This window comes from Lissotriton vulgaris, chromosome 3_1, assembly GCF_964263255.1.
Source record: "Lissotriton vulgaris chromosome 3_1, aLisVul1.2, whole genome shotgun sequence".
In the NCBI taxonomy this organism is placed as follows: domain Eukaryota; kingdom Metazoa; phylum Chordata; class Amphibia; order Caudata; family Salamandridae; genus Lissotriton; species Lissotriton vulgaris.
The window spans coordinates 560930915-560947818 of NC_141689.1; the positions used below are offsets into that span (position 1 = coordinate 560930915).

Here is a 16904-nt window from a genome sequence, read left to right on the forward strand (position 1 = left end):
TGGTATAAGTACCACGTCACGAGAAAAGAAAAGGCCTAGGGCCTAGAGAATCGCTGGGGCTACACTATCTGCACCTAAGTGTAGAAGTAGGAGGCCCACAGGCGGAGCGTGCAGTGTCTTTACACACACGCGTGAGTCAATGCAAAGTCAATGGGAACTTAGAAGTTAGATAAAGAAGGATTTAGGACACTTCCGGTTGAGCTAGGAGGAAACAACTAAAAACCTAGACACTTGAATAGTCAATACCCTTGGGAGCACCGAAGTACTCGCGTTACCTCACCCACGGACGGCAGGTGCATAGGTGTGAAGATGTGTCGGGGTTTCGTCGTTGAATCCTATGGAGACCTGGAGAAAGATGCTGCAGGCGACCAGGAGGAAGATGTCCGGGTGGATCCAAGGGTGGATCGAGGATGAAGAGGACCTGAAAGCAGAGGGGACAGAGTCTGGGTCACTAGCCAGTGACTGGATGGAACCAGGACGGAACCAGACGACGTCGAGGAGCAATCAGGTGCTGTCTTGAAGCTTGTCTATTCAGCCACGCAGACCAGGAGGCGCCGAGGAATACCAGGTGCTGGAGGCGAGCTGACCCACGAAGGTTTTCGCAGATGGAGGGGTCGACTTCCGGATTGGAGTCAACACGCCTTGGCAAAGGCAACCCACGCAGGATTCAAAGAAGGCTTCTGGTGCAGACCAGCAAGGTCTGAGGTGCCTCACCTTTGCAGGAAGGCAAGGGCCAGTCTGGAGCAACCAGACCAGCAAGGTGATTCAAAAGGATTGTCGTCACAGAGGCTACTAGCCTACGGGCCAGCAACCGGACAACGCGCCGAGCAGAACACAAGCAGAATGGGCCCCACGCAGAACTCGTGGAGTGTGGAGGGCTGATCTTCGGTGCAGGTGGAGCTCGGATTCGGGTCTTCTCAATCCGCAGTGCACAGCCTCGAGGATTTCTCAGGAGCTGCACAGTTAGCAAGTTGCAGGCTTTCCAAGATGTCCGGTCCCACGTGTCTCGTCGCCTCCACGGATCTCAGCTATGTTGCAGTCGTGAAGAGAAGGTCAGAGAGGTCTGGAAGTCTGGGTCTTGTCAGGCTCTGTGCTCGGGTTCCGGCAGGAACGTCGACAAAGCAAGCAGTTGATTTGCTGGATGGTGCCTGGTTGCCCAGGGCGGTCACTCCTTGGCCACAAGGGAGATTCTTCAGTCTTCAGCTTCAGCAGAACGTCGAAGGTCCAGAGTTTCGTGTCAAGTTTCGATTCAGGATTAATCTAAAGTCTCAGGACTCAGCTCCTACCTTTATACAACTAAAAGGGATGGATTACTTTCTAGGTCCCTCCTATGGGTGGGACCAGAAAGGGGGGTGGTTACACCCCCTCTACTTTGTCCAGTTTCGCGCCAGAGCTGGGGCTGGAGTGCCCCAGCAACCGGTTTGAACTGGGGTATGCAAGGAGCACCTAGTGTGCCCCAGGCAGTGTCTCAATCTATTCAGCCCTCCCTGTCCCAATACACAAAGTCCTGTCTGGAGTGGTGCTCGCACCTCTCCAGGCAGGAAACCTATTGTCCAAACCTCCGTGACTGGAAGGACTCCCAGCAGCAGGAGGTCAGACTTGTGTCTTTGGCAGCAGCGTCCATTTTGTGACGCTGGGGCTCTGGTTAACTTTTACCAGGGTAGTCAGCAACAACATGTCTTCTCCCTCTATAACTGTGGAATGCTACCCCGTCGCCAGAATTGGCAAGGGGGTAGTATTCCAAAGCATATGCCACCTTACACGACATGTTTGGATAAAGCCAAACCAAAGTTAGCATTCAACCGCGAGGATTATAATGCACTTAAGAGTATATGGTATGGCAATATCATAGAACAGCTATAAGGACATGGTTCCGAAAGATGCAGACAGGCTCAGCTCATGCTAGAGCACCATCTCACACATAACCAAGCACTCTGCCTCCAGGATTGTTAAGGCCTGCCATAGAAGTGACTCACAGGTTACTATGTCTCTATATGTTTGTAGGTATAGGAATACTATACCTAAGCAAGGGGTATTTACACGACCTTGCCCCAGCTGAGTGATCAGCCAGTTGTGTCTGTTTGAGTGGCCAGCCAGGGGTGGCATAATACATGCTGCAGCCCCTGGTAGGCCTTGGTTACACCTATGCCCTGAGTACCAAGGATACACTTCTAGAGGGGCTGACAAGGTGAACCAATTCCCAATTTTGGATGTACCTAGGGTACATGGTGTAAATTTAGAGAGAGTGCATCTGTGCTGTGGGTCTGATTAGCAGGCCCACAGCCATATCGAAGTCGAAAACCAGTAAAGCAAAGCAAAAAGTGGGGGTGACCATAGGAAGCAGACCCTACTCTCCTACAATTACGGCACACGGTCTTATAAGCCTCCGTAATAATCTTCAGCCACTGACGGGGTTTGTCGGCGTCGGGTACCTCGCGTAGAGCATTAGAGACTTGGAAACTTACCGCATCTACCTTGACATTTGCAAGGACGAGATTGCGCACCATATCAAACGCTCCCACGAGCCGCATTCCCAACTCCACTGCTGCCTCTGGTGCGTGCTCATCCTGAACACGCTTGATCACAGTGGTCATTGACTGGGTGCTAAAGCACCTAGTATAGAATGCCGAAAAATCACCCCACAAGTTGTGCAACCAGTTACGCCAGGAACTAAGTCTTTCTGCAAACTCAGGGTGAGAATCCTGTGTTTCTCAACAAGACTGGTATTTGGGAACAGTGCTTCCAGTTGGTCAAATTTCTCGGCAAGCCAAAAAGGCATTTCTTCCTTATCCTGGGGACGCTTGCCCATGACCTCATTAACCATGACGGGACTAAGTTTGAGTCCGCCACCACCAACTGGATGCGCTGCACCACCTGGCGCTCCACTTGGGAGGTTGCGAGTAATGTAATGAACCAGACCCCTAATAACTGCTACCGAAGAGGTATATGGGGTCGAGGATGCGGGGGGTAAGCAGCCAACACAGGCCAAGTAGCACCTAGAATGGACAACGGTCCTTTTCTGACTGCTGTAAAAAAGTGTGGGAGGGCGACATTAAACCAAACGGCATGCTACCAAACAGAAATCGGAATTTCTACTGTCCGATATGGAGCGTACACTGCAGGAGCATCAGCGGGGGTATACGAGTGAAAAACACCAGAAACAGCATCCACAGCAGGAAATGTGACCCATGAGTAATACAACTCAAACGGGTATGCCACGTCAGCAGAGACTAAATAAACCTTTGTCTGTCCCTCCAGAGAAACAAGGTATTCCCGCAAATGATTACGCACAGCTACACTACTGTGAGCTGGGATATCAACCAGAGCCATATCGGAACAGTAATAGAGATGTACAATACAATACTATAACACACAACTGGGTAGTAATTCAAAGAGGAAACCTTTTAGGAGGATCAAGCTTGAATTAACCTATGTAAATATAGGTAGGTATTTTATCCGTTACTACCGTCAACCGTAAACGATAGTGAGGGGATCATAGACTGATATAAGCACTACTCAAGTGTCTCACAATAAGACCACACACGTTGGGCGCCATGTTACAGGGATTCTGCTCAGACACAGAACTGTGCATAGAGACTTTGGACCTCAGTGAATTAGGGTGTGCCAAAACTCACCTTAGTACCCAAAATCCCCTACCAGACTAGCAATCAGTGTCACATTAGCTCTTCGTCCTATAGCAAAGAAACCAATGATTAGACAACCTAGAACATGCGACTTAGGACCATCTCAGGAATGGTGGGAAGTGAGAACACTCTTTTGTTATACGTTCTTACCAGTACACAACAGGAGTAAAATAGAGACCCTTAAGGTTAAAATGTTTATTTTAACGACGTGATCTCAAGTGCAGTATTTTAATCAACATAAGCATACATATGATTAAGAATAATACGGTCGGCATGGTTACAATTCCATAAGATACAAAAGGAGGAATCATATTATAATGATAGTGCAAACAGGTGATAAAAGTGCCTATTTGAAGCACCCTCCCTATCTAGGAACTATGTATTATAAAACTATAGAAGGTCTCTTGAGCTTTCTTAGGGGGACCCCATTTACCTGTCTGCTTAAATTACATCAGGATCGGTTAGTCTGTCTGCATGCCTGGAATCTTCCAAGTGTGTTCTATTCTGGCAAGTGTACTATGATAAAGGCGCCAGAATCCTACTAGGCTTGCAGCTGCCAAATTGTTGTGTCTAGAATGTCTTACACGGACATGCTGATAAACAGGCTCACACGTTATGATAACCTTAGCGGCTCAGCACTCACTGTACAGACTGGGGACATGATGTGAGTCTAGAGATGTCAAAAAACAAACCTTTTCTCATGTGTAGACCTTCGTTTAAGCTAACTCTGCAAAAACAGCTAAGCAGTGTCGTGTGCAAAAAAGCAGCAAAAGGAAAAATGGCGTTTAAACTCCTAATAAGCCATGCTAACTTAACATGCATGCAGAAAGTGGCCCATAAACCACACTACAGAAGATCATGAAGAACTCACCAGACCCCTGGGGGCTTTGAGGGAGGCATGGGAAACTGACGTGGGAATGCTGGAGGACGACGATTGGGTGGAGGCGATTCAGAGTCCTAGAGAAGTACCTATCCGGACACGTTTCCGCGTTATACAACGAATATGACTCATTACACCGCATACTAATACCATGCGTGCCGTTGCAACGCGGGTATTACTACGTGTTGTCAATTGCAACAACCTACCATTACCTTGCATACATTTACCATGAATATGCCTTTACCACGCATGCCATTACAGCGCAAAGGCATGCGTGGTAAAGGTATACTCATGGTAAAAGTATAAAAGGTAAGTTACACTATCCTCCCCTACCGTAAACCCTAATTTAGTACCCCTGCACGACCCTCCCCCTAACTCCCATTCTTCTCCCTACCCTAAAACACTACCCGGCACAACCCCCCAACACTACCCTAAACCACTACCACAGCACAACACTCCCCCGACCCCAGTCCTCTCCCTACCCTAAAGCTGTACCCTGCATGACCCACCTGACACTACCCTAAACTGGAAAACACTACCCCCAGAATGACCCTCCCCTGACCCCCAGTCCTCTGCCTACACTAAAACACTACCCTGCACGACCACTCGACACTACCCTAACCCTTAAAACACTACCCCCAGCACGACCCTCCCCTGACCCCAGTCCTCTCCCTACACTTAAACACTACCCTGCTCGACCCCCCACACTACCCTAACCCCTAACACACTACCCCCAGCACGACCCCCGACCCCCAGTCCTCTTCCTGCACTAAAACACTACCCTGCTTAACCCCCAACCCTACCCTAAACCCTAAAGCACTACACACACAGCCGGACCCCCTTTTACACTAAAAAAGTAACACCCACCCAAGGCCCAATCCCCCTTACCTCCCTCTCCTCGGGGTTCCACTCTCCTCCTGGTTCCTGCTTAATGTCGGCTCTGAGGGGCGGTGCACGCCATTGTGAGGAAACGAAAGAGCCTCTTTTTCCTCACAATGAGGTGGTACACCATTTTATTTTTACTTCGCAAGCATTGCAAAAGCACATGCAATGTAAAAAAATGTGTAGTAATCGCTATGTGTTGTTACATCGCATGCGTTGTAACGCTTGCGTTGTAACGCTTGCGATGTGATGGCAAGCGGGGAAACAGCTGCGTTGTAATGGCTGTTTCCCTATACTTCTACATATCCTTCACAGATTCTACTCCTCTAGAGTACTCATGAATAGGCTAGAACGTTGCAACTCAGACCAGTGTGCCAGGGGCTGTGGAACAGTGGGGTCATTGTTTCACATTCTTTGGGCCTATCCCAAAATTCACTGTCGGGAAGTAACACAGGTTATGGCCGGAGTAACAGGCCTGAGCAGTCCAATGGAGTCATGCTGCCATGTACTTAGCGTAATTGCGGGGAGGCTTGGCTAAAGTATCATAAAATATGGCTGATGTTGGCAGCCATTGTGGTGAAAAAAATATAGTCAGGGCCTAGGGTGCGAACCGTGCCCTGAGAGTGAGAGATTGGAAAACTTATCTTGACTGGTGTTGTGCGGTCGAAAAGGTGGGGTATCAGAGTTGGGGATGCCCACGGAAATGGGAACGGGTTTAGGTTCAGTGGGAGGCATACAGGGGTTACTGAATATATACTCTGGGAAGGACTAAGGAGATGTTCATGTGGAGACTTCTTTGGATTTCTGAACAATGTAAAAAGATAAAAGTACTGTGGAAAGAGGCATCGATTACTTACTTGAAACAAACGAACATTTAAAATGTGGTATATTGAATTTTTTGTTCTTGCTGTCGAAAATCTCTAGTGTGGAACTGTTTCTGTAAGCTGAGCAAATGTTCAATAAAAATAGTTTTTAAAAAAAAGATAGCGTCTGCATCTCCGGACATTGATGAGAAAGTTAGCAATTTTCAACCATATCATATGTTGCTTATGACAATTAGCACACATATAGACATGATCTGCTTCCGTTTGGACAAGAATCTTCTCTCTACTCTCAATTGTGTTTCTTTACTTCAGAGTTTATTGAATTACCTGCGGAGAAAGTTGTTCTCTAAATTTGGTAGAGGGGAAAGAGAACTACCATTTCTACATTTCTTTAATTAACATGTTGGCCTATATACATGCTCTCTCCACTTGTTTGTGTTTTGAACAAGTAATCTCTCTGTACTCAAATGTGTCTTTACTTCTCGTTTTATAAAGTCTCTACAGCGAAAAAGTAAAGGACATCTTTTTCGCTGTAGAGACTTCATGTGCAAGATGACCGCATCAGTTTGAAGGAAAATCTCCAAATGTTATTTTATATTATAACCCTCAAGTTACCATTCTTGTATTACTGTTGACATGGTGTTTTTTTGTTTCTCTGTGTGTCTAATAATGTTGAAAATGTATATGGGTGCATTATGCCTGATCTGTAAATGCCTCCTAAGTGGGATGTTTGCTAGCAGGACTGCAGGTTCTTAATTAATTACAAAATGAGTGATATAATACGTCTGTCAGCTAATCTTTGCATTTGATAGCGAGATATAAAATGTGCTTGCTGCCTCAAAAGTATCTATGTTGGCGTAATTGGTAGAATATCACCTGTTGATCTACAGAAATTGTGAATGGTATTTGGAAACTACAGTTGTTGTAAATGGGTCAATTTTGTCTTGAACTTCGTATGTTTTCAGTTGTACTACATCATTAGCATTTTGCTTATTTCTGTGAAACCTGAAATCATTGGTTTGATGGCATTTAGCTCTATCATATATAATTTTCATTGATCTATTGAAAGCAAAAATCTTAAGGTGTGCTACGTATACTTTTAGTTTTGATTGTGGGGTTATGCATTTTTAAATGACAGTTTTGTATATATGTGTATTATCGATGAAGTACGCAGTGGTTGTTGAGCCTAGGCTTGAGATCAGTTCCTAACGTTCTATACTCCACTACATTATCCTAAAATCTTTGGAAGAATACCAGCACTATTTTCAGATGATTTAAGACATTTTGTTGATCTTATATTAATTTAGATACAGTGTGGGACAGTAAATACATGTTTTGTCTATCTCTCTCTAGGGATCTGATGAAGGGTACATGAGTAAAATACATTTCCAAACAAGACCAAAGATTCTACAGTCTGCTCAGTGCAGGGATATTGATGAGGGTGATGAGATGCCCCTCCTCAACGAAGTGAGTCTTTATTTTTGTTTACGTTGCCTCTTTATTACCTCTCTTTTTTGAAACTCATGAATAGCAATCAACCAAAAGACAGCTTCATTTCTGGACCTCTCTTTTTGATATTTTCTCATTTCAGTTTTTCACTTTGAAGTTTTATACCCAGATGGTACACTGCTCATGAAAATCTAATATGTTCAGTAGTCTTTGAAGTATGGGTAACTGTAAGAAATCGGGCTACTGGTTGAGGGGGGTGGAAGCCGCACACAGCCAGCTAACACGGTTCTAGTAATTGTGAACCACAACATTCACTGAATTAACTTCTGCTTAACCCTCTGGTAGCTTGTCACAAAGTAGTCAGGTTTAACTTAGAGGCAATGTGTAAAGTATTTATGCAGTTTACAAACAGTGATAACATGGAAAAACAACACAAGAAAAATCCCACCACAATTTAGAAGAGTAGAGTACATTTTAATGAGTAATATGATACCAGAACAACAAAAATCCAATCAGTACAATCGGTGGTATGCAGTTTCAGAAGTTCAGAGTAAATATAGCACCGAAAACCCCAAAGCGCTTCTCGCGGTCATAAAGTTCAAGCCCACTGTGATGGAGCATGGGCTGGATACAGTGAGCAAGTTAGTCCAGCTGAAAAAGTTATCATCCCAAAGTCAGGCGAGAAGAGTTCAGTTTGCAATGGAGGAGGCGGCAAGGAGCGGGATGAAGGATGAGATCCAGTCTTCCTCCTCAGAGAATGTGGAAGGCCTCAAACAGCAAGGTAGTTCTCTAGGGAACAAGGCGGTTTTCAAGCAGATGGGCAGTCCTCTGGTAGCAGGAGAGCAGTCCTCTGGTAGCAGCAGAGCATACCTCTGGGAGTAAGGCAGGCCTTGAGCAGCAGGCCAGTCCTCTGGGAGCAAGTCAACCCTTCTTCTGTAATGCCCACAGGTCTAAGTGTATACTGAAGCGTGGTTCTGGAGGTCCAATGTTTATACCTGTTGCCAGCCTTTGAAGTGGGGGGGAATTGCCTATACTACTCCCCACCCCAATTACTTCCCTTGCCCTGTCAAGGCTCCAAAAAGTCTGGGGTGAGAAAAGATCAATGTCCGGTTCCATTGTGTGTGTTCGAGGCAAGCCCTTTGAAATGTAAGTGCGGCAGGAAACAGCTCTGCTCGCAATCAACAGCCGCCTCAACTTCTACGCTCCCAAACGCCAGCTTCGATCGACCAGCCACGCCCTCGCCGCCGTCCCCCGCATCCGTAGAGCCACCACAGGAGGACGGTCCTTCTCCTACCTCGCCGCCAAGACCTGGAACTCCCTCCCCACCCACCTCCGCCTGACCCAGGACCACCTCGCCTTCAGGAAGCAACTCAAGACCTGGTTGTTCGAGCAGTAGCAGATCCCCCTCCCCCAGCGCCTTGAGACCCACTGGGTAAGTAGTGCGCTATATAAATGCGATGATTGATTGATTGATTGAATCATCCACGCAGGATGGTCCATCCTGCCTACACCCAGACCCCTTTGTACTTTTTGGTAGGAATAGACGAACCCCAACAGCACAGCCATTCGCAGTCACGTGATCCAGGATACTGACAGAAGGCACAAATGGTTAGGACAAGAAAACACCAACTTTCTAAAAGTTTTATGTTCTAAATTGCATTGTAGCTTAATATCTGACTTTATCATTACAGTGGATTTTAGATTACAATTCATTTTAGTCTAAAAGCATATCTCTATCTGCTCCCAATCAAAAGTTATCACTTATTAAATGTACTAAGGTAGCCCTATGTTAGTCAAATGGAGTGATAGGCCTTTCAGTTGTGAAAAACAACTTTTGGAGTTTTTCACTACTAGGACATGTAAAACTTAAACCTACATGTCCTACTTTTTAAATATAAGTACCCTGCCTTATGAGCCTTCGGGGCCTACCTTAGAGGTGACTTATATTTATTAAAAAGGAAGCTTTTGTGGCTCAATGAATGCCACAGGCCCACTAGTAGCATTTAATTTGTAGGCCCTGGGAACATGTAGTAAAATGTACTAGTGACTTTCAGGTAAATTAAATGTGCCTATTAGGTGTAAGCTAATTTTATCATGTTTTAGGGACACTAGCACTTTAGCAATAGTTAGCAGTGGTAAGATGTGCAGATTCCTAAATCCACCAAAAGCAAATTCAGCAAACAGAAGGTTTAAAGTCAACAAAACATTTAGGGGAATGCCACGTCAAGGATGTCAGTTCTAACAGCCACCCAATAACGTTTTACATGAATGCATTTTACATCACTATTTATATGGTTGACTGTCTCACAAAATTTACTATTCTATATACTATAAATAATATAAGCACATTCTGTGATTGATTGTGTTCATAATATTGTGATGTATGTAGTATTAAAACTTTAGTAGTCGGGATTAATTGGCCCTTGCATGTATCAGACGCGTATATGTTCAAGAATAAGGATTGTGACTCAGAACTATGTTCTTGATTACATAAATTCAGACAGTGCAGTGTAGACAGATTGATAACTGGCAGATTGAAATTTCTGGAATTCCAAAGTATACGCCGCCTCATGTGGACAGTTACAATCTGTGTATCTATCATTCACATTGATTTAAATTGATTAGTGTTGTTGTGTAAATAACTTTGAGTAAGAACCCGAATTGAACAAGCATTTGCAATGCAGTAGGTCTCGCATTTGCGAGAGTTTAAGCTATTGGCATTGTAAATGACAATGCCTTTCATTTATGTTTTAAACACCAACATGTAAATAAAAGGCTTTGCCATTTACAATGCCAATAGCTCAAACTCTTACAACTGCACGACCTATTGCATTGCAAATGCTTGTTTTTAATGTAGCCTCTTTGTGGCCAATTTAATTAGAACACATTTACTGTCACATATGTCCTTGTTCCCAATTTATTGGCAGCAGATTTTTTGTTAATAAATATATAAATTGACAATCAGATTGTGATTTTAAAGCTATGCCCCTGGTAGAACCACTCCTCTTCCACGCCTTGAGCCCCAATTTATGTGGGTCAGTCGAGTATTTCTACTCCCCAATTTTAGCACTGTTTTGGGAAATTTTCAAAATGGTAAAGTTTATGTTGGTTCTTCGATTTACCACATATCGAGAAGTGATTATTTCACCTAGAAGGTCATCACTGACTTGAGGAACACAGCCACAGGCGAAGAAATATGTTCATGACAATCACACAGGTCACTCCTTCGAAAAGGTGTTGAATGCAGGCGCTGTAATATCCCAGCCTAGGTGGTGCACCTGTTCAGAATGTTGATTGTCATACAGCATTAAATCAAGGCCATCAAACAACTCCCAAACAAGGCTAAGCACGCATTTCAACGAGATTACTGATATGGGCAAACCAAATCATAATTAATTAAATGGCATATGAGCAAATCAAGCAGAAGCGAACAGGTATGAAACGGATAAGCAAAAATAAAATTATTCCCATCGGGCAGAAAGAAAATGTGAACTGACATATTTAACAGGGCTAATGATATTTGTACAAACAGGCAGGAGATGGGCACAGCGCATAACTGTACCTGGTGAACGCACACGTTCACATATCTAGTCCGACCTGCAGCCTGCGCGCGCCCATCTCCCTTGCAAGCCCTTGAAAGCACAGTCGACGACTATAGGTCTCGCTGGCGACAGCGAAAACACTGCTTTTATGTGGTCTGTAGGCAAGTGTACAAGATAAGTTTAGAATATTTTGGAAAGGCCCAGATTGATTTTTCTGACATAATAGTATGAGCAAAGGCTAGAACTTGGGAGTGCAGATCTACTTGTTTATTTAGCACTGAGACATTTTTACTGTATTACATTGAAGCAAAAAGATGACAGATATTTATTGTGTACTATGAGATCAAGCTGATCCTTTTTTTGCTGGACGTTTGTACTTAATTGGTAAACATTAGGATGCTTGCAAACATAAGGCCTGATTATGAGTTTTGGCGGTCCGACCTCCTGAAACTGTGGCCGCCAGTAGCTCACACCGCCAACCTTCGAGTTGACCGCCGGGCCAGCGGTGGTCATGCAATGGTTTTCCTTGTCTATCGATGCATGTAGGTACATTTCGACTGTACATGGGTCAAATGTACACATATACATGATACATGTGGAAAAAAACCACCTACCCTTTGCTGGAGTCCGGTCCATATGGGTATATGGTACAAAAAGAACTCACCTGCAGATCACTGTAAACAGGGTTGTAGTCTTCAGGGTGAAGATGCTGCTGTCAAGGGGGGCCTAGAGAAAGGGATCCACATTTTACTCTGCCTGGAAGAACAGGAGAGGGGTGAGTATGCACACCAATTTCTTTGTTACCGCCGAAGTTGGCGGTTGGCTCAACGTAAAGCCAACTGGTAAGATGGATGGCGGTGTAGCTCCTCAGTGCTGCCATTTGGCATCAGCCTTTCTCCGAATGTGACCACGGCGGTCCGCTGTGTACTGGTGGTGCCAGTGGTTCAGCCGCAGTCTTTGGAAAGCAATCCGCACGTCTTGTAATTCAGCGAACGGACTGCCTAGCTCGCCGTGGTCGGACCGCCGCCACCGTTACTGTGGTTCATGGACAGCCAAACTCATAATAAGGCCCATAGTGTCCATGCTTAGAATATAACATAGTCTTATTTGGTCTTTAACCCTCCAGGAGAATCTCCCATTCATACATTTGATTAGGAAATGTTTTATTTTTACCACCTTACAATGAAAAAAAGATTCAGAGCAGGTGATCACAGGTCTGTGTCCCCAATATAAAATACTAAGGTTTAAAGTGTAATGGTTTAAAATATCCCAGTAACCCATTTCTTTGCTGCCTACTGTGTCACCCCAGCTGGGCCACCAATAAGCAAACCAGTCTGTGTCCTTTTCCAAAAGGAACAGTTCTGACTGAACTGCCATGCAGGTCATTACCCCCTAGCCCCCATCTTGATAGGAACATAAACAATCTTAGACCAGTTTTAGCCTTACTGGGCTTAATCAGTGAGCTGCAAATGGAATTCTGATGCACAACTGTACATACTCATTGCCCTTTGGGTGCCACACAGAAACACAAAGGTGGTAGGTAGAAAGCAGGCAAAAGTCACTGAAAAATGCTCGGGGAGGGGAGGTACCAGACCATAGCTTTCTGCTCGTGGTGCCCCTCCACTTGGTATGTGAGAGAAATGCATGCCGTGTGTCATTTTGCCAGGGTGGAGAACTTACCCATGACATTCAGTTTTTCAGGTGGTCATCTGACGTCTTCTGAAAAAGAAATAGAGGCCCACCAAGTTGCTGGACACTCCAGTGAAACCAGGCAACCTTGAATGGAACCTTTAGGCTGTGCTTTATAGCCATCTCTGTTCTTTCTCTCTCTCTGTTCCCACTTCCTCACTGTATTCTCTCTCTCTGTATATGTCCTTTTGTGGTCTCTTTCTTCCTTCTTATACTCTTACACTGAATCAGAATTCCTCCCAGATTGTCTTCCTAGTGAGCGGAGTTTAGACTGTTTTTGACAAGTCTGTTGAACTCTGTGACTTTAAGACCACCCTTGCCACTCTGCTATGAAAATACAGTGTTTCCACTAAGATGTACAACATCTTTGGTGGATAAGGGAAGTTTACAATTCTCTTGTGCTTTTGTGATTTTCCTCATGCCTATTTCCAAAGCAATACTGCCCAAATGTTCCAGGGAGTAGAATGTGTGTCTACCTGTTTTCATCAATCTCAATGTATTCTCCTCCTAGCCCCTGCCATAGACTTACTTTGAATGCACTTGCTTAGGGACTTAGGGCCTTATTACGAGTTTGGCGGCGCGGGAGATAGCTGCCACCCCTCTGCCTCGCTCCCACACTGCCATACTTGACTGCCCGCCAGATTAGGAGTTTTCGCCTAATCTGGTGAGCGGCCCTTTAGCAGTGCCGCGCTAAGGCTCATATGTGAGCCTTAGCAAGGTAGCACCTTGGGAGTGCCAAAGCCCGTTCCTGCACGGCATGGACTATGTAGTCCATGTCGTGCCGCAACAGGGGGTGCATGCGCACAGGGGGGCACAACATGTACCGCCAGCATGCACCCTCAGGCACAGGGGCTACAGGTGGCTCTGTAGGGCCTCCTTAGTTTCCTGACAGCCACAATTTTCATGGCTGCCTTGCCGCCATGAAAAGTATGGTGGTCTGGAAACTCGTAATATGCTTTGTGGTTCCACAGCGGCACTGCCAGCATATTGCTGCCCAGTCCGCCACGGGATCATGGATCCCCAGTGGTTGCGGCAGTCCAATGGCAGTCCGACCTCCAAACTCATAATAGGGTGGTTGGACTGCTGCTGCGGCAGTCGCCGCACCGCCACCATGGGTTTGGAGTTCCATCGGGCTGCCAAACTCATAATTAGGCCCTTAGTCCGAGAGAACCCTTTTTCTCTACAGCAGTGCAACCCAATAGGCTCATCACTGCTGGGGTGTCGGAATTGATTATAGACTGACTACTTTTTAAATTTGGTAGCCAGTGGTTGATAAGAGAATACCGTCATATGTTATTAAAGCTAAGGGAGTTCCAAGTGAAGAATACCTCTGAACTTGTTTGGTTACTCTTACTATTCACACAGTAATTTTCAATAGGGTTACATTAGAAAGTTCATTATTTAATTGAGAGTTTTTATCATATGATTTAACAAGCATTTACAATGCAACAGTCTCGCCTTTGCAAAAGTTAGAGCTATTGGCATTGTAAATGACAACATTTTTATTTATGTGTTGGTTTTGAAAACAGATAAATAAATGGCATTGTCATTTACAATTCCAATAGCTTAATCTCTCGCAAATGCGAGACCTATTGCATTTGCACCCACACACACACACAGAGCAACACACAGAGCCACATGCACCCACACACACACACAGAGCCACACACACAGACCGAACCACACACTGAACCACACATACACACACAGAACCACACACACACACACAACCACTCACACACACACAGAACCACACACACACACAGACAGAACCACACACACACAGACAGAACCACACACACACAGACAGACAGAACCACACACACAGACAGACAGAACCACACACACACACAGACAGACAGAACCACACACACACAGACAGACAGAACCACACACACACAGACAGACAGAACCACACACACACACACACACACAGAGCCAGCCTAATGGTACTAATAAATGACACTCTTACTACTGCTCTGAACGCATGAGTAAATGAAATGCTAAAGGTGAGTCACTCAGCTACGCACCTGAGAGCGCCAGTACTGTGGGACACCATGGAGAGACAGTACCACGGACAAAGGTTACTGCACGCATCCTGAAGATGAAGTTAAAGGAATCCACTTATGAAAGAAAGGGACGGAAAATGTTCCCTGCCAGCAATTCTGCCCGCACCCAGTACACAGCGACACCCCTGGCCACAGAACTTTCTCGCATGAGGGAGCAATACAGCAGAGGGCCAGGGGCCCCAGGGATACAGGGCCATGTGTTGTACGTCCCCTGGAGGGTACCTCTAGGATCTTATACCCCAAACCACATTTCCCCGTGCTGTGTCCATCGTCTCCTCGTCGTCCCCCTAGGACTCTGACAATGATGCCATTTTGATGCTGGTGACGCCACCCCAAACTACCCATTGTAACAAAATAGTTGCTCAAGAAGGGACAGGTTCTGGCTCCGGGTCACGCGTGTAAGAACAGAGAGGTAAGTGCCAGCTCAAGACCACCCATGTACTCCAAAAAAGGAGGTCTTGGCCCAGGGGCACAAATGTATGATGAGAGAAATGTGCCAGACTAAAAAGACGCCTTCCAGGAAAACAGGCCTGTGGACACCGAGTGTCAATATGCTCATTACAAGGCAAAACGGGAAAAATTTGCGTTACATAAACTCATGCTGGATTTAACCCACGATGATCTGAGCACGTAATACCGTCATTTTAATAATGCAACATGTTCCGTAATTTTTGTCCCGCCCGCAAATACAAGGGATCCTCGTGCTAATACCGCCATGTTTGCCTCACTCATACTGAACAAACACGCCGAGGCCCGAACTCGGGCTCCTCCGCAGCGAAGACTGAACTGTCCCTTACCAGCGTCTCGGGATCACGGTACCACTCAGATCCCAAACCCAGCCGCCAGGCGGCAACCAACCCTACTACCAGCCCCTGGCCGCCCTCACTCCAACGCAACCTGTCCGTGCCCTGCTGAGGCAAAAACTATCGCATTCAATCTCTGGATCAAGCATGAAGGCAGATACTAGGGAAACCACTTGTCTGCCACTTACACGGACCGCCCGTGCATTCTCCCCAATATTTAACCAATCCGAGCACGCCACAAACAATTCCTACATGCTTGTTGACTGTGGACTCCGACAGTGGTTTAGTCCGAGCCGTCCTCCTTTAATTGGCGAGTACTGTTCAGATTTGAGCGCGTCTGGTTCGGTTGGTGGTATTGCGGTCAGTTAGCCACGTACCGGGCAATGACAGCCTCTCTTGGGCCGTACATGTTACGCTGCTGTCGTCTCCCACCACCACGTTTCTCCGAGGCGAAGCAGGAATGCCTCGGAGAAACGCAAGGTCATTTTGGGATTCGGGAGCGTGTTTTTTGTGCTCTCCCCTTCCCATTGGCTGGAAAGTAAAATTCCAGCCAATGGGAAGAGGAGAGGGCGGGACTTAAAAAAAGACCCAGAAACGCCCACGAATCGCGTCGTGACGGGGGAAAGAGTGATTGACAACCATCTCTTCCAATGGCTAGCCTTCATTTATGGAGCTAGCAATGGAAGAGAGTGGCGGGACAAAGCCCCATACTATAGATCAAAAGATTTCGCCTGCGCGAGCACTGCTGCATAGTGCTACGGCCAGGCGAAAACCTAAAAAGTACTGAAAACGTGGGATTACCTGTTAAGTACAAATGACTGAGTTCACTTCATCCACATTATCCTAATCCAAATTCATAATCTCAATGTTATAAGACTGGCATTGATCTGAACGCCGTTTCAATCTCTCTCTTCTAAACTTAGAATCTCATGCTTCTCTCCCCAGCTCACAGCCTCACGCTTTGATGTATATTGTGCTCAATAACTGTATTTCATTTAAGGCATTACCCATAACCAGATCTAACACGCTTGTTCTACTAGTCATGTTGGCTCTTTTATATAAATGTGTTTATACCTACTTGGTTTCTATGCTTAATCTACCCTGCACTTTGCTGCCCTCTGA

General features: G+C 45.7%; 1 protein-coding gene across 3 annotated transcripts in view; it reads left to right on the top strand.

Moving 5' to 3' along the window:
• ATG10 (autophagy related 10) overlaps window positions 1–16904 on the top strand; it is a 643404-nt gene that overhangs the window by 114365 nt on the left and 512135 nt on the right. For all 3 annotated transcript variants that reach the window (XM_086960849.1, XM_086960850.1, XM_086960852.1), the window contains exon 3: window positions 7584–7697. In XM_086960849.1, the coding sequence (XP_086816975.1) occupies window positions 7584–7697 (114 nt within the window). The remainder of the gene's footprint in view (window positions 1–7583; window positions 7698–16904) is intronic.